Source organism: Cyprinus carpio, chromosome A15 (assembly GCF_018340385.1).
Source record: "Cyprinus carpio isolate SPL01 chromosome A15, ASM1834038v1, whole genome shotgun sequence".
NCBI lineage: Eukaryota > Metazoa > Chordata > Actinopteri > Cypriniformes > Cyprinidae > Cyprinus > Cyprinus carpio.
In genome coordinates this window covers 8,672,400-8,691,880 of record NC_056586.1, presented here as the reverse complement: position 1 = coordinate 8,691,880, position 19,481 = coordinate 8,672,400, and the positions used below count along the sequence as shown (strand labels likewise).

Genomic DNA, 19,481 nt, shown 5'->3' with positions numbered 1-19,481 from the left:
CCTATCTACATTTAGGCACATTAATTATATTGAAATATTCTTGTGATGGGTTATTTTAGCATTTTGGAAACATGGGAAAACATTCACACCAACTCCAACATTGTGCCTGTAAGTAGCACCGCTAAAGTTTTTCTCGAAAAAATATTATTTATTTTTTTATTGCTTGTAGGCAAAACAGAAATATTTGTGCCTGCATGTTTAGATTGAAAATGACCATCTTCCCACATAAAGTCCTGCGAAGCCATTCGCAGTAACAAATATTATGAGAGAATAATTCATGCATATGTCCATGCACCAAACTGATATGTTGTTGCAGTGTGTCTGTCTCTCCCTTGAGTTCTCATTGTTTCGTGGTAACCGGTTTGCATTTCCCTAGACAGTTGTGGTTCTAGCATCTATAAAGCATTGAAAAGTGCGCTGCGTGTGTGTGTGCGCTCACGCGTATTCGGTGAGACGAGTCCCTGGCGCTGTCACACCTCATCAAAAATTCCCAAACTTTCTCTGAAGCAGGGCGAGGAAGATAGCTAGATATAGATAGATAAATAAATAAACCAATCTGCTCAAAAAAAAAAAATGTGTGTGAGATAAGCCTGGATCTCCCCCTTGGGTCCTTCCTATTCAGATTCAAAGTCGTGTCTGTGCTACAGTCTTCATGGGCAACCGAAATGCTGGTTAGGACAGTTAAGACTTGTTTATGACCCTATGAGTCATTCAGACAGGGAGTCTGGGTGGCCACTTTGTGTTCACATAAAAGACCAGCTTCTGTAGTGGACACTTAATGGTCATAGCTGAAGGGGGAAGAAGGAAGATGTGTGGTTGGGTTTGATGGTTGTCTGTGTACCGTGGTATTCCTTGGGACAAACCTGAGTAGTGTTTTCATGCCGAGGTTTTGTGGCCTTCACAATTTATTATTTTTTTTGACTGTTGTATAATGTCCTCTTGTTAATGAAAACAGATGTTTTGAAATTATGTGAAGCTGTAGTTCTCTGCGTGGGTATTTGGTACACACTGCCGTGGGGACGACACAAAATCAGCAGAGCAGCAGAATCTGTACTTTTTCGCTCAAACATGTTTATTTTGCAGGAAGGTTGTATAACTACAACTGAAAGTTTGCTGTAGCTAAAAATACATTTGGCATCTTAAAAGATTAGATTTGAAGCTTCAAAAGTATAATTCATCCATAAATAAAAATGCTGTTATTTTATGTGCTGGCTATTTTAATGAATTAATTTGAAAATTAATTAAAATAACAATTTGTAATGTAATTTAATTTTTACTCTAAAGTTAGAATAATAATCATAATTATCATTATCATATATAATTATTATTATTAAATAACACATTTTCACATTTTACAGTGAAATGTTACAGTAGTATTATTTCATATTTTTATATTTTACTTCAAATTATTTTATTAATTTACAATTATTAATCATACTATTATTATTAATTATATAGAAATGGTACTCTAAATTTTACTGCAAATTTAAATCATTCTTATTACTTTTATTAAATACTAGATTTGATTATTTTTAATAATATTGTATGTATTATTAATAAAAGTAACAACAATAACATAAAATAATAAATAATAATAATTATTATAATAAAATAATAATAATATCACAAAACGTTTGGCCAAATTGTGCAACCCTACAAACAAGAACAGCGCAAAAAAAAAAAAAAAAAAAAAAAAAAAAAAAAAAAAACTGATTTATTTGATTCTTCAGTTCAACTCTATAACCTGTTGCTTTTCTTGAAAATATCTGCATAAACATTCTTCAAAATATCACATTTTCCACTAAAGAAAGTAAGTTCTATGGGTTTGGAGTGGCTTGAGTAAATGATGACAGAATATTTGTTTTTGGCCAAGATCTGCTAATAAGCACTGCTCTCTTAACTGTCATACACACAGGTTATAACTGTATTCAGCTGATGGCGATCATGGAGCATGCCTACTACGCTAGCTTCGGTTACCAGGTCACGAGTTTCTTCGCAGCATCAAGGTAAATACATCTGAGGCTGGAAAATTTTCCAGTCCATTTCATGTTAACATTGTTTTCTGACTAACCAGGTTGCAAACCTAGTGAACTGCCTTGCAGCCATTTTTGCTCCATTTTTGCACATTCCTTGTACATTTGAATATTTATTGTGTTTCAGTTCTGTTGTAGACAGTGTTTGCATTGCTTCAGGTTTACTTTTGTCTTTCATTATTATATCTATGTATATGCATTTCCCTAATAAAATATATGCACTGTCTGTGGAGCAGACATTTCTCCCCAGGTGGTATTCTGTATATAACTTTGTATGTGACGGATGAAAATCTTGAATTTTGTCTACTGTCTAGAGGCAGTTCACACAGAACTTGTTTTTGCATTCTGCTGTGTTTGACTGTGTTTGACCATACTTAAAAACTTATAAAACAAAACAAAACATCTCTATACTTTTTTTTTTTTTTTTTTGACTTGCTTCTGGTGTATTCACATCCAGTTAGCTGTACAAAAACAGTCCATTATGCTGCTTGATATTGTAAATTTATGTTAATATAGTGTTTTAATAATAAGCAAACTGGTTTGTAGCGCATACAGTTTTATATGAACATTTTTATCCTACAGTGGCTAATGAAGTCTCACACATTCAAAGAAAATAGTTAATTCCACATTGCAAAATAAACAGGATACCTTGCATTTTGTTAGGGCTGTCGATTCAACACATTCATTTTTTGTGATTAATTATGGAAAAAATAATACATTAAAACAGTTCTGTCATCTAGAATATCTGCATGATTGCAAATGTGTTATTGATTTTATACAACAGTTCAATAATCAAGAAGTTAATAGTGTTACATTTTAGCCACACTATTGTCAATATTGTCTGTTTTCGTTCAATTTAAGCAGCAAAAATTGTTTGTAAATACAAAACACAACCACACCAGAACTGTTATAACTTTGTGAGCAACACATTTTTTGGAGCAAAGCAAGTGAGCAAATGATTCATGGCCCTTTCATAGACAAATTTGTTTCTGAATAAATCAGCCATTTGAATCAATCAGTTGAATGAATGACATGCTCATTCAATGACTTGCCGCCACCTACTGGTGGTTTTAGTTTCAAATTTAGAGTATCAATTTTTTTTTTTTTTAGTTTCAATTTTTGATTTTTGGCAAAAAAAATCAAGTCATACTCCACATTCCATACCAGATGGGGGCAGTATGTCTCAATAAAGTGAATTGGTCTACTCTAGAGTAACAAATGAGAAACAGCATAGTCTCTATGCTCCGCCCCTACCTTCACCACAACCCTAGAGCCATAGCCGAAGCCTAAGAGGACGTTTTGCCTCCAGAGGAACGTTGGGTGATGTCAAGTGATTTTGAAACATGACATCTTCAAGCTACTCCCCTTCACCTTTACCAGTGAATATGTTCATATTCGTTTTGTTCATATTACATTTTGAGTTGTATATACACATTATTTCAATTAAATTAATTTGTCAGACAGCATTCTGTCAACATCATTGGTCAACATCAGACAGCTGATGTTGACCAAGCTAGCGCCAACCAACGTAACCAGAGCTGCCAACTCTCAAGCATTCACCGTGAGACACACGCAATTGACTCTTTTCACATGCTTTCACGCCACACATCAATTTTCTCACGCACAGAAAAACCACGAAACAAAGAGGACACGGAGACTGCCCGCGGACATGCTGCCCGCCTGATGCTAATTTAGCAGCATATATCAAGTTTGATTTTCATTAGCAAAAACTTGACCGCTCTGAATATAGTGAGTGAGTGCGCGCGCTGCCGGGGCGCTCTCTCTCTCTCTCTCTCTCTCTCTCTCTCTCTCTCTCTCTCTCTCTCTCGGGTTCATTATCATCAAAGACATTTCAAGCTTCTTAGGTAATGTTACATTTTAGCATCAGCTTGGTAGAGACGGGCTTTGGTAGATAACAGGTGAAAACCGGATCGGATCTGTGGGTAAGTTATAGCTAGCTAATTATCAAACGCAGCTACGGTTAGCCATCGCTAACATTAGCACGTTTATCGAACAGCCTTCGATGCATTGCTATGTTATAACTTCCCGAAAAAAATACGCAAACATATAAAACAAACTTCTAGCGAAATACTAACAGCATCTTACTTACCAATCCAAAAGAAATGTTGCAAGTTCGAACCTCATTTCTTTCAAGTCCATCAGTTGTCTCCAGCGATGGAAAGCAGTGCCGATGTTTACTTTGGTTCGGCTCCTTTTCTTATCGGATTTGATTTGTGATTCCGAGCGTGGTTGTTTCCCTGTAGCGGGTGGTGGTGGTAGGTGTCTCTTGCCAAGGGCTTCAGCCATCCTTTCGCTCTCTTCCCTGAACTGAAATGAAGTAGTGGGCTGTACTTTCCACACGATTGACATCAGGTTCAAGTACGCCCACAAGCCGTGCGAGTTATTCGTGTATTGCAGGTTGGCTGGTGGTTATGTTGCCCGCATACCGCCTCCCATGGCCGAAACTGGTATTACGACACCTGTCGGGCCGTGGCTAGTAATGCTAATGCTTATTAAGGTTGATATCTCTGCAGCACTATAACTTGACATTTTTTTAATGACATCATCGCCCTTATTTCTTCTCATTCTTTTGATGCGTGTAGGTCATTTTTTGGATATTTTTACCTCAATTTTTACACATGGCACCTTTAATGTCATATATCATTATTCAAAATTTTAAAACAATCTCACTTAACATTTCTCATTTAAAGTCTAGGTGATTTGGTTCAAAAACATTGTTTGTTATGCTGATTGAAAGTATCTTCACATCCTGATAACAATCATTAAAGTTACAGTAAGTGGTCTAAATGTATTTATATTGTCTGTGGAAGGCGTAGGACCATACAATGTTTGTCCAGTCATATCCCTTGGTCTGAGGGCTACGATAGGCTCTCCAACCTGCCTGTCAGTCAGTGTATGTGCATACCTCTGCTCACCCTTTTCGGACAGTCATGATAACGTGTTCCATAACGCTATTGCAGACGGAGCGAGAATTGAAGACATAATTATTGTAATATTATGCATTTTGTATTGTAATGTTTTTTCCCTGGTGAATGAGATTTGAGGTAATCTTACAGCATTGCATTCAACCCTCCACCAACTCCATCTCTCATCATGTTTCTGGTTAGCCTCTGGTCTGCTGTGCGCGTTTATGTGTTTTGGAGGAGGCGTGGCTTTGGAGAGTGATTTGCAGGGAGGGTGAGATCTTACGCTTTCAGAGCTACCTTGCTATTGCTAGCCTCTCAGAAATCGCTCACCCTGCCTACCTAACACAATAACAACTTTAAATGATCTTTTGGAGGGTGATATCTCAGCCCAAATTAATGTGCGATTAATTTATGATTAATTAATTTAATTAATCAGCACATCATATAATTAATTTGAATCACTTAACAACCCTTTTTTTTCTATTCATCTCCCCTGCATCTCACATTTTTTAACACAAAAACACATTCTTTGTGAATCACCCTGAAGACAGCTTTACTAGCCATCAAGTAACTTAATAAGTGACTAATCTGGAACACTAGGCAGGAACTCTGTGAGCTAAAGTTAAAAATGACCCTGAAAATCAACTCTGGGGCACACTTGTTGACCCTCAATGAAAAGGATGCTGTCCTGAGGCCTATAACATGACACAATTCACTCATTTTTATTTTCTTAACGTTCAAAATGAGGTAAAGGTAACACCCCTCAGTGAAAATGCACACACACCATGAAGACTCTGTCCCACATCTGTGGTCCCAAATCACAGAGAGGCTCCTCTGATGGGGCCGATAATCTCCCTGTAAACACATTTGCAGTTAATCCTGTGGAGAGGTAGGGACCTCAGATAAAGGAAGACAGGCAGGAATTCTTTATTTACGTGCTTTATTCCGTCGCTCGCCCTTACCGGCTAGTGCTGAAGACAGTCTATAGTGCGAGTATAATGTATACAGAGTAATTTCACCCATGATTGATCTCCCTGAGCCGTTTAAAAAGTGCAAGGTCTGGATGCTGGGAAGGGGGCGGAGGCCGAGGGGAGGGGTATTGGTGTCATCACCCTGCATCACGTTTGCTGGGGGAAAGCGATATGATGATAGCTAGAGGACAGATGAAGCTTCGTGCTGCAATTACACAGAGGAGATACGTGAGGAAATAATGATGGAAATGCGCTGCTCTTGCCCTTTGTACCACAAGGAGCAGTATGGAGGCTCTGACCTCTGCTCAGTGCCCATGAAGGTGTAAACGATCTGAGATTGATTTTTATTTACTGCCATACTTGTTTGTTTTTTACACACAATTGGGATTGATTTTTATTTGTTGCCATGATTGTTTGTTTTTTATGAGATTGATTTTTATTTATCCCATTTGGGATGGTATTCAGAAGTAGGTGATCCAGAAGAGGTGAACTATTTTTCGGAGCTAAACACATGCAAACATACATAATTTTTCTGTTTTGGGTTGGTGTTCATGTGTTTTTTTGGATTAGTCATTAGGTGTATCTGTTCGGCAGAGTAATGGAAGATTGCACAGATCTTGTTTGGGAAAAAATACAAATAAAAATCATACCTGTTCTTCTTGATTTCCATTTTATTTTCTGTTTGTCCTTTCAGTTTATTCGTTTTTGTTAGTTTTTACTCTAACTTTTTATAACATTTTTTTTTCGTAGTTTTTTTTTATTTTAGTTGTTTTTATTTGTGTGTTAACAGCATTGTATTTCTCAGGGCATGTTTAAATTAATCTAAAATCATCACAGGTATTTGGAAAAAAAACTAAAATTATTTCTCTGTGTATGTAATAAATTATTTGCTTATTAATTAATTCATTTTATTCAGTTTGTAATCATGAAAATGAATTTTAATTTAGCTACTTTTTTATTTGTTAATGAAAAACTTCTCAATAGGTTTTCATTGGGACTGTGATTTATATTATATTATATTATATTATATTATATTATATTATATATTATATTATATTATATATTATATTATATTTATATGTTATATATTATATTATATTATATATTATATTATATTAGAATTTTATTATATTGAGTTATTATAATAGTATTATATTGAGTGGGCTAAAGACCAAAGCTTATAAATATAAATGTTTTAAATTAATTTACATATTTTTAAATATTATTATTTATGTTTTTTAGTTTTTTGTTCTATAAAATAAATCGTATAGGCTTATATTTTAAAATTATTATTATTTTTAATTGATTAATTGATTAATTGATTAATTGATTAATTAATTTATTTGCCTTTTTGTCTTTATTCAAATAGAACAAGAAAGACATTAAACAATTGTATAGGAGAGATGGAAGTGAGATTGGAAATGAGCCAGGATTCATACTTGGGTTGCCCGGGGCACTGTTGCACCATAATGTTGGAGCGCAGCCCACAAGGCAATGGCCCAAAAAATAGATGCCTCTTTTATTATCTATTTTATATTCTTAATCTAACAAATGGCTTCTTAAGTTGTTTGTGTATTTAGCTTATACTGTAAGTGACACGAACACAACAGACAAATTGTTAGTCCCAATTTGCAATCATCAGCCATCATTATAGCTTTAACTGTAAAGCCAGCTCCAGCAATGTTTCACACTTATGTTTTTTTTAACACATCTTGCAGCAAGCAGATATACTGTTCTCTGAAGTCCTACCAGTGCATCTTAGGTTTTGGGATAAACTCAGAAAGATATCTCTATACTTTTGAAAGAATTGCTCTTAAACTTACCAGTGCATCCTGTGTTTTGCAAATCTCCCAGAAAGATATCTCTATACTTTTGAAAGAATTGGTCTTAACAGACAGACTACTGCTGGTTTCAAACTTAACCCAAGACGAAGAGCATGCAGCTTGACAGACAACCTCTGCCCAGACTGCTCTGATATCTTGCCTTCATCTGTTCTTCTCTCCAGTCGTTTCGGCACCCCAGAGGAACTCAAGGAGCTGATTGACGTGGCTCACTCTCTGGGCATCATCGTCCTGCTCGATGCGGTGCACAGCCACGCATCCAAGAACACAGAGGACGGGCTGAACCAATTTGACGGCTCTGACTCCTGTTTCTTCCACAGCGGGCCCCGTGGAGAACACAGCCTCTGGGACAGCAAACTCTTCAACTACTCTAGGTGAGACTCAAGATTCTTTTTCACATTTCAGACACCCTACGCTTCACATAAGTTACACGGCTCTCTCATCATACAACACCTTTTGTAACACAGTGTTGTGTAACATAGCACAAGCACTCTTCTAAAATCCAGGCTCCTTTCCAAAACTTAGTGAGCTGCCTACAGAAGCAGCATAGATGCGCTTTCGAGGGGAAGGCTGTTTGAGTAATTATGCTGCCTTCGAAGATACCTTGTTTTTTGCCAAGTTGTTCTCCTGGGCTGAAGATCTTCCTTAGAAACTACAGTTGAAATTTAGCTTTACTAATACTTAACAAGTATTGTAAATGCAATTGTTGTAAATAATGTTTCTGTACAAGCAAGCAAACAAATAAATAAATGAAATAAATACGTCAATTCTAAAGCATGCAATGCTGCACTGAGAATAAAACAGATAATACTTGGTGGTCAATGCTTTGTTATAAACACTTCAAAAATTAATAGTATCTGAAGAGTGACAAGCTTAATGAAAAATAGATAATAGTTGGTGGACAATGCGGAACAAATTCAATATATATATATATTTGTATAATTTGTTCAAAATGAAAAAAGCCCAGTTTTTAGTATTTGTTTGCAACAGACCTGTGGCTTCTGTAGAATTTGGATCTTTAGTTATTTCAAAGGCTGACAATGAATTCAAATGTTTAATTACATTATGCAGATTAACTCATTTAGCAAATTAATATCTGAATATTTTCTTAGAAAGGCCAAGAAACTAAGGCAGTTTAATGAAGTATTATTGTATAAATCACTGAATAAGTGTTTAAAGGGATAGTTCACCCAAAAATGACATTTCTGTCACTCCACTTGTTCCAAACCTGTTTGAGTTTCTTTCTTCTGTTGAGCAAAAAAAATATATTTTGTAGAATGTTGGTAACCAAACATTTAACAGTAGCCATTGAAATTCACTGTAATTTTTCCATACTATGGCAGTCAATAGCTACCATCAACTGTTTGGAACAACTTGAGTATGACAGAATTATTTTTTCCATTTTTGGGTGAACTGTCCCTTTAATTGCCAGTATTTGAACACATTGAGGAAGAAATAATTTGTCATTGAATCTCACTGTTTTCTTTAGCATTTTATGCCTTGAGTGCCAGACGATTTGTCATGTAAAAAGAAGTCCAACTTCAAAAATCGTTCTTGGGATTCCTGCATCCTGTCCGCTCCGGTTATGATTTTTAAAGCACTTTTTTTTATATATATATATATCAAAATTACAGATATAATAAGTTCTAAATTAAGACATTAAACTAACATGCCTAGTTATTTTGAATATTTTGCATATCCTTAAAAGGTTCTTTTTTTTTTTTGGTTATGTCTAATTTTAACCACTGAAGTTTACTGTTCTGGAACTATGCTGAGTATCTCTGTGTGTATTCTTGAGTTTTGCTCGGAGGTCATATCTCTGTAATTAATAATGTGGCATGGAATTATGCTTCCATAATTAGTTCACCTCATCAGCACTTTTGTTGCCCATAATCACGCATTAATGTCCTTATCTCACGCAATGGAATATTCATGTAAAATTCTTAAAGCGTTTAAATATGCTTTATGTTTATGAATAATCATTGCAGTATTTGCTTATTTAGACTCATTCATCTCTGAAAACAAAGAGACAATGCAAAAGCCCTAAGAGGCTTAGAAACGTGGAACTCACATTAGGCCAAGTTGAAGGAACAGTTCTGCCAGTATTTACTCACCCTCATGTCTCTCCAAACTCGTTTGACTTTCTTCCATCGAACACAAAAGGAGATCTTATGCTTCTTAAAATGGTTTGGAATGACATAAAAGTAAGTAATTGATAACTTTACATTTTAGGGTGAACTGTCTCTTTAAATACCAAGAGCATGTCAGTTGTTTCATTATTGTTGATTCTATTTAAGGCAAGTAGCTGGATCTTATATTTGACCTGGTCAGTTTTTTCAGCATTATAGCTAAAACTGCACTGTATTTCTATAGCCATTAGGTTTTCATCAAAAGCACATGCCAGCTCATATGTTAATTTCCTCTTTTTTTTTCCTCTCTCGAACCCATACTGGGCAAGTCTTTAAATTGGAACACCTACTGTACTCTATTTGCCTCTGGCAGAATTCCCATTGCACCGTCTTGGGCTGACAGCAATTACTTCAATGTTGTATATGAAGCCTCTCTGCCAGAGCGCAGTGTGAATTCCCCATCAATATGTCCTTCCTCATTGCTCACTACCTTTGTCTCTCTAGTCTTGCCTGTTAAATATGCTATCCAAAATTCAAATAATCACTTTCAAAATGCAATAATTGTTCCATGCTTCTATTTCAAATGATGTGCTTAGAATAAGAAATATGGCCCATTTAAAAACTGATCAGATATTTTTCTCACAGTATTCTTGTTTGTGAACTGTTTTGAATCATTTTGACTTGTTTGACTTGTTAATAATCACAATAAGCAATTATTCTGCCTCGTTATATGGTTCTATAACCTAACTGAAGCCTTCTGTTACCAAGTAACATAATTTCTTGCATTAATATACAATTAAACCCATATGTGCACATATCTGCTATTTTAAGAGTTATCTTTTGGAATATATTAGACAGTAAGTAGTGTAGCAGAAATATAGAGTAGAAAGGAAGCAACTGTTTGTTTCATGAAAATAATGAAATGATTCGTCTAATTAGATTGCGGAGCTGTAAATATGTTTTGGGAATTGTTTTACCTCATTCTGAATCATGCAGGCCTTTGTATGTCGAACTTGTTTGATTTGTAAGTTATGAGTGATTTTCTTTTTGATATACAAATATCACATACTTTTTATGGTTTTATGGTGCAGTGTGACCTCATATTTATTTCCATGTGCATACAGAATCATCATCTAGATCACTTAACAATGAAATTTTCACTTATTTATCAAAAAGCAAAAGTTCTTACGAAGGTGAAATTGATCTCAAGAGATGCACTTGACATATGGATGAGTGGAAAGTTCATTTTGGGTTTGTTTCTGACAGGTTTCATTAAGAGCACGTTTTCTTTCTGATGGAAAAGAACTTCAGGGGTTTTTGTTCTCAAAAAATCAACTTTACAAATTGTACAAAAAAAAAAGAATGTTGGTTTGCTGTCAAAACAGTTGACACTTAACTAGGCTTTTTTAAACAAATCTCACAATTTTGACATCAAGCATATTATGTGTGAATACTGTTTACAGTTGACAAAGTGAATAATTGGAAGACAAAGCCTCCATTTACGGAGCTGATTAAAAAAAAAAAAGATTGAAAATAAAAAGAAAATAATAATAAAAAAAAACTTGTCTTTTTAAGATGACAGTTAAAAAGCAGAGTGTGTTTGCTCATTAATCACTAAAAGAAAGTTAGTGTGAAACAACTAAGTTTCTGAAAATTGTTTCAGTTTTTTGCTTTTATTTTGTGATGGAGGCTATTCAGAGAGGCCAACATTGTAGGAATGGGGCAGTTAAAAAAACATATTGGACAGGAAAAAGGGGTTCAGCAATAATAAAGTGGTCCATTTAATTCAACGCTTCATTCATTTTAACCTTCGTCAAATAAATTTCTCATTGCACTGCCTAGATTTTATTGTGGAGCCATTTTTGCCAGTGTTCTGATGAAAATATCACCAAAAAAGCATCAAATTTAAGTGCACAAAAGAAAATGAAATCAATAAGAATTATCAAGCTTATATAAAAAGTAATCCCACTTGAATAGTGTTGAAGTCTTTATAAATACAAAGAAATAAATAGATTTATAAGCAGACCAAATTCTACTAATAACAATAAAAATGAATAAACTTTTATGTAGCCTATAAGTCTTTATTTAATGCCCATGGCATTTGCATCGTCTTTTATCACAGTCTGCTATGATGATCAATCAGTAACAGCTGTGAGCTTGTTTTTGGCATCAGCACAGAAATTCTGTTAAGCACATAAAGTTAATTCCCTAGAAAGTAACGACATAATCCTTTTTGGGGTTTTTTTCAAGCTCAGAAACATGCAAATCCCTGATCAAGTACACATACATTTAAAACAAAATGAACAAAGCCCATGTATGACAGTCTACATCTAAGAGTGTGTGTTCTCATTTAAGCTTAACACGTCTCAGACATGCCCCATGAGAGCTTCAATAATGAAAGACTCAGCATATCAAAATGAGAATCTCTAACTGCAAAACATCATGTGTGTAAATGAACTAAAGAACAACAATTGATGTAAATGGGTTTTAAATTTGTAGTAGCTCAAAGTGCCCTTGTGTGTCACAGTATGAGAGACGTGTTTACAATCCTTTGCTCTGAACAGTTCTGGCTTCCATTCACACGCAAAATGTATGCGGCTGCACGGATGCCACCCGACGCTCTGTTCTCCAAATCATTACTGTCATCCAGTGGTAAGCTCTACAAAAGCGTACGACACTATAGCCGCTAGCTGGCTCTGACCCTAATGGCCCTTACGGTAAACCTGAACCTATTGATTGGAGCTCTTGCAGCGCGTGATAATTAAGTTTCTCTTCTTCTCCTTCCACGGCTGTAAGCTCATCTCATCACACATTAAGAGACAGACCGGCCGCCTCCGTGGAGTCTATCAATGCCTTTTTGAACCCACATTTAATAAGCGCATGCCAAAAGCTGCTGCCGCCAATACATTATCCAGTGTTAATGTCAGACGGCGCAGAGATTCGGTAATAAGAGCCAAGCTGCAGTTTCATTACTTATTGAGCTTGTGCCGTTTTCAGAGGGACTCATTAGATGGGCCGCAGACATATGCCACAGCCCGCAGCCATCTGAAGAGTCATTTGTAAAAGCCCGAAGGAACGCCCCCGTGTCATCACCGGTTCATTTTTCTGTTTTTCTCATTGCCGTTTGTTTGGATGCATCTCAGTGTCGGGCTCTCTATTAATTCCTGCTTTTGAGAAGAAGAATTGTCTAAGGGCCGTTCCTGGTAGCAACTGCAATTGCACAGCATTGTTTAAACAAGCAACTTTGAAACAGGCATTGGCGAATGTCACAACAGATGCGCCATTGACATCAGTGGAAGGTACATGTGGTGTTTCTTGAAAGGAAGGGACTCTTTTTAGCAGAATCAAACAATCAGTGTGGTCCCTTGATTCAAAATGAAATGGAAATAAAGGACTTTCTTGGTGCAGGAACTATCGAGAACAAATGGTTGGTTGGAAGAAAACAAGTTGAATAAATTTGAGATGTTTGACGGTGATCTTGATCTGCAGCCTCCAAGTTCCAGACAAAAATCTCCCTTGAGAAGTGGGACGGTGTGTCAGATGGAAAATAGTCCTTGCCAATCAACCGCAAACTAAGTTTCTTCCATCAGTTTCACATATACAAGCAAGCAAGCCACTACTGCTGATCACTGTTGGTTGCATAGACAAAATCCCTGCATTGTGATTTCAGTTTCTTAGTCCATCACAACCTAACTTTCACATGACTTCACATAACAATTTACACAACTTTAAGACAATCTTGACGACAAACTTAACTTGTCCCAGTCAAAATGCCTCCTTGAAAAGTGGGGCAGTGTGTCAGGTTGGGAATAGTCCTTCACAGTTGACCCCAAACTAAGTTGCTTCCATCAGTTTCACATAGAAGCAAGCTATCCCCTACTGCTGAACGCCGTCCCTTCATTGTAATTTTCATTTATGTTTCTTGGTCTATCAAAACAGTCTATTGAAATGCATGACGACTGACAGATTCAATTGTATCCACTTTCCCTGTTTAGTTGTCTTCAACGTGTGGAAGTCACTGTTTTGACATGCAGAAGTCATGAACACAAGGCGATTTTATGGAAACATCTGGTGCATACTCTGTTTAGCTGTTATGCACCGTGTTTCTGTGGCATCTACTGGGAAATGCGAACAGCCAGTGTTTGAGGTCTTAGCCCTTGTAGTGGAGATCTAACTAGCCCAGAGACATCCGCTGGGCCGCACTTCATGGCTTCCTGTGGATCCTCTAATAGGCTGTTTCAAAGAGCAGCAAGGACACCTTGTGAAGGCGAGGAAATTAATCCTCTGTGCCGCCACAACGCTCCTCTCCACCCGTCTCCTGAAGGGCAGGCGCACTTCCTCTCGGCCATCGCCGCTGTGTGCCCTCTCTCTGGCGCTCGAGAGGTCTCAGATGTGTGACTTCAGAAGGCTCTTTCCACGCTTATCCATCCCTTCTTTCAGTCTCCTGCTGTATTGGCTCATTTGCATCCATTTTTCATCAGTCATCACCGGAATCCCTCTGCACATCAAACGGAGCCCGACCCGAGGCTAGCCACATTTCGATCGCGCATTACATTCACCAAGGCTTATTGCTCTTTTTTATTTTAATCCTGACTAAGAGGAATGCACAGGTTTAATGACTTTGTGGGGCACACTTGGTATGCTGTGCAAATAACGTCAAATTATACTCTGCCTTTGTGAAAGATTTCCAATGACAATGGTGGATAAGGTCCCGTGCCCATAAAGCGGTTCCCCCTCCTTGGATATTCATTCCTTGCATTGCATGTTCTCCCGTCACCTCTCAATGAGACTTAATAAACTTTCTATTGAGACAAATGCCTGAATTCACCAGAGGCACAGCTGGATGTTGATGGAGAATGCTAATTCTGACAGTTCTGGACGAATTCCAGAGCAACAAAAAATGATGCGACGGTGGCACTTGTCACATCACTTTATCCAGGTGTTATCCATCTCTTCCCCAATAAACATTAATCTGCTCTGCTTGTCTCTTATTGAATGAGTGAAGAAGCCGTTTTACCAATAGGACAGGCACAGCATGTGAGATGCGTGAAATGAGGTGCCTCAACCGTCGTTTCCCACAAGGCCCGGCTGTTCGCCATCTCTCAGACTGTCAGATGTCATCGTTTCACCGCTGCGCCTTGTGTGAAATGACCTGTCAAGGTTGTAAATTTATTTGTTCTCATGCAGGTTGACTGTAATGTTGAGGATACAGGGATTTATACGTTTCCTCTACCTGCGATCTTCCTTACATCCTGAGACTGGGTAGCAATATCAGGTAGAAGAAATGCAAATAAGGTCAGCGTATCCCCGTTGAGAGATTATCCTCGGTTTTAGAGTATTCTTGTAATGTTAATTCGTAACTGTCTGGGAACTAGTGCTTATGACAGATTTGGCAAACTGTGTAGCAAGGTCATTTTATGTTTATCATCACACTTGTCTTTTTCCTGTCATTCTTTCTCCAAGGATGAATGTGGTGTTGAGACAGATTATCAGCTATTTGGCTCTGAGGAAATGTCACATGGCTTTTTTTTTCTTGCGTTAAAGGGCTTGACTACCAATGCAAGCCATGTCATTGATATTCATTGTATATGTTGTCATTGAGCACTCATGGTAAATGGTAGCGATGTGGGGAAATCATAAAGGGAGACTCATAATCAAATAAAACAGCATTTTACCGTCCTTCCAGACACCCTTGAAGTCGTGTGTAATCTGGTTAAGGCGAAAACTGGCCCGTTTGGCAATTTGTAGCCATAGTGTTGTCGGTAAGTCACTCCTTAACCTCAGTAGCCACTTTTCCACTGTCGGGCCAGTGCGAGCCATTGCTTTAAACGGGCCAGGCGTGGTTAATAGCCTCGGGCCTGTAGCACCGAGGCCAAAATTGTGCTGCCTTTCCACCGTTAGGCCAGAAGCTCTGCTGCGCTTTACTAAAACCCGCCCTTTACATGCCTCTCAGGAACAACGTCACGCATCCCTATCATTTCACCAACAAAAAAAAAGTTATCAGAAAACTCTAAATTTGAGATGAGACTTATGACAGATAAAATATGTTACTAAATAAATACACGATTGTGATAAGAAGCTGACGTGTGATTTCTTCAAGTGGTCGTATTTACCATGTTTACTATGGTGACATTACTGCCTAGCGTGCATATTGTTTTGCATCGCTTATAAATATTTCTGACCTTGTATGGTGATTATAATCCACATCGGATCAAGTTATTTCAAACACTCACTGCTGACTGAAAGTGAGTTTTGAGCTCAACTTATTTTAAAAAGTTTTTAATGCTGGTGTTATAGCTGTTAGCTTTCTGAAATGATCCGCGGCGCTGATGCTCTCCAGGCGTGGAGAAACTCCGCCTTTGTTCATAATCACTCCTCTAGCCCCAGCTGGCCCGCTTTGGCCCAAGGTTTTCGTCGGGCCAAAAAACCCAGGCCGTTGGCCCCGAGGAAGCACCACCGAGGCACGATCAAGCACCGGTAGTGACAGTGGAAATGCGACTGGCTCTGGCACGCACTAGCACGCCCGCTTTTGGCCCTACAGTGGAAACGCGGCTAGTGTTACTCAACATGCTGGTCTCAAGTAGCTTTTTGTGTCCTGTGTGATGTCAATGATGTGGCAACTGCAGTTTACAGTGTGGTGTTCTCACCATGTTAGTTGTATGTATCGTATTTAATACATGGTGTTGTATGGCATCAGTGATGTCATCAACATGAGACATACTTTCCCAAGAAAGTGTACATAGTATGTGCTCTATTACATGTCTTCTGCCCCCTAGTGGATTATCCATGCTTTTCATAAAGTTGAAGGACTTTTAATAATTATTAATGTAATAATAATAGACTTTTAATAATAATAATTCCTGAAATATTCACCTCCAAATCACAATGCACATTTTTTGCTAAGAAAGTTTTGCTAATTTACGCAACTTTTTTTTTTAGTGCCATTGCTTTTTTATTGTCATTGCTTTTTCAAAATGTACTACATTTAAGCAGCTTATACTTGATTAATATTTCATTCATTATCTGTAGAACAATCATGATGAAAATGCATCAAACATAAAACAGCAAGTATTTGAGGTATTGATTTTGTTATCATTTTAACTTAGCGTTGTGATTTGTTCACCTTAATACGTTTATCGCCAAATAATTTAATGAAATCATCAAATTTTATTATGATATGCACATAAATAACAGTTCCCCATCTAAATACCCATATACATATAATTTTTTTTTATTCAATTACTAATTATTTACTTCAATATAATTATATATTTTTTCTCATATTTACTATACTACTATGCATATTTTATTATTATTTTAATGATTTTGTCTAAATGTTCAACAGACAAAACACTTTTTTAAAAAACGTAGACTATTACATTTCAGGTTTTACAGGGTTAATCTACGTTAATATAAATTTATGTACAATAGTTTCCTGTTAATTCATGCTCATTCGTGAAACATTACGGTAAGTAATATTCAATTATACAACTTAAAGGGTTCATATGACGTTCTTAAAAAGAACATTATTTTGTGTATTTGGTGTAATGCAAATGTGTTGTGTGTTTATGCGGTTTAAGATTCAAAAAACACATTGTTTTCCCACGTAATGTACATTATTGTTTCTCCTCTATGCCCCACCTTTCTGAAACACATTAATTTGAAAAAAGCTCATCGTTCATGAAAAGCGAGGTGTATGCTGATTGGCCAGCTATCCAGTGCGTTATGATTGGCCGAATACCTCAAACGTGTGATGGAAATGTTACGCCCCTTATCATACTGTGACGCCGTCTCCCGAGACGAGACAAAAACAATAAAACCCATTACAAACGAGGCATTTGTTGCATCCAGTGGGGACATAATTACTGATTATGATGACTTATACTGTCTTTTTACATGTTGCGTTGCATGATTGGAGAAATGACAAACAACAAGCACTACTCTACACTGCCCAAAACTCGTGTTTGAATCGTCAGTGGCAAATCATTTTAATATGAAAACGTACTTACAGGCTGTGAGTCAGAAGCGCCAAACTCTACTTGCAAAGTTGGAACTGCCCCACTTTATAGAAACACCCTTTGTTCACAGACGGCTTTGTTGGCTACTCTCCCACGTTCAGGAAACAGTCCTCCGTAAAATGTGCTGCACACATCTGAATATTTGGGTTGAACTGTTCTGGAACAGTGTTCTAAATACAACTTAACCACTGATTTCTAGTTGTGTCCTCTTTTGGAAGGCCAAACAAAGTAGTTTCACTTTCACACCGAAACACAGCATTTTATAAAGAATATCTCTTTGGGTTTGAGACTTTAGTCTTTGCAACTTTAGGGATCTTATCTATGCACGAACAGCTTGTAACACTCCAAAGAGGAAGGAAAACTTGAAATCGCATAATATGACCCCTTTAAAATGTTCAAATGTAATATTATACATAGAAATTATTAACCAAGATTAATAAAAGTGTTACTAATTATTACATTTTGATCATACCATGTGCTAACCACACAATCTGATTGCTTCTTTAATATAAAATAAATACTTAAATTAAGTGCGGGCCCTGAGGCTAAAGGGAACCTGTGGCCCCTGAGCTTTCCAAAGCTGAGTAGCCTTGCTTTACCTTCACATCTCACCTGACAGAAGCTTTTTGCCCACTGCACTCCCTGTTGGATAACCTTCCTGACAAGACTTACCCACAAGGAATAGCAGTCATTCCTATGGCTTTAATGTGCAGGTGTGGCTTTGTCATGGCTTTACCTCAGTCCCACGATAACACATTGTGTGTTTGGCCTCTGCATCGTGTGTTGATCACAGTATAATCTATTTATCACCCTCAGCTCTGCGTGACCACCCATGCCGCACACTTATCAGATTACAACAGCTCCCTAGTATTGAGAGGGCAAACCCAGAGTTGTAAACTCACCATTTGCAACTTTATGAAACTGCACCATGGATATCTACATAAGTATTTTCCCCCATGGCTTGGAAAACTACAATCTACCCTGGCGCTGATTCACTCCTCATGCAGAACCAATTGCAAACTGCTCAGTCCTGGAAGAACCTCTGGGGGATTTGCACCTGACTGACAGGGACTTGTATCCATATATTTGATTTAGCATACATGAATGTTGCTGCCTAGATCAGCACGGTGCTGAATGTATTAAGCCGAAGCACAGAATGACTCCAAATGAAGGCTGTAGCTCCTTATACCGTGCTAATGTTATCAGACATCTTCACAGTTCTGCAGACTTGCTTGTGTGAGGAGGTTCATACGTTATTCTGAATAGCTTCAAGTTCCAGTGTGAGTGTCAAAAGATGGTTCATTTCCATATTTTCTTAATTTCTGCTACCTGGGCCTCTTATCATTGTTGTAGAAGTTAAGAAGAGAAGAATCGAGGTTAAAGAGAGTTTAGGATGTAGGGTTAGCGCAAGCCCATCTCCGTTGGGGCCACTGGCCAGAACCGGCTGCATCGTAAGTGTCATATTGTCCTTCTTCTGACAATAACATCAAGGATGCCGTAGTGTGAATCGAACGCTTGGCATTTATAAAACTCTCAGGCGAGATGATGGTGTTCTTTCGCGC

The 19,481-nt window shown here is 37.4% G+C and overlaps 1 protein-coding gene across 1 annotated transcript in view; it reads left to right on the top strand.

Moving 5' to 3' along the window:
- Positions 1 to 19,481, top strand: part of LOC109104275 (1,4-alpha-glucan-branching enzyme-like) — a 129,696-nt gene that overhangs the window by 34,797 nt on the left and 75,418 nt on the right. Inside the window, exons 6-7 of the mRNA XM_042770918.1 lie at positions 1,916 to 2,006; positions 7,937 to 8,146. Coding sequence (XP_042626852.1) covers positions 1,916 to 2,006; positions 7,937 to 8,146 — 301 coding nt within the window. The remainder of the gene's footprint in view (positions 1 to 1,915; positions 2,007 to 7,936; positions 8,147 to 19,481) is intronic.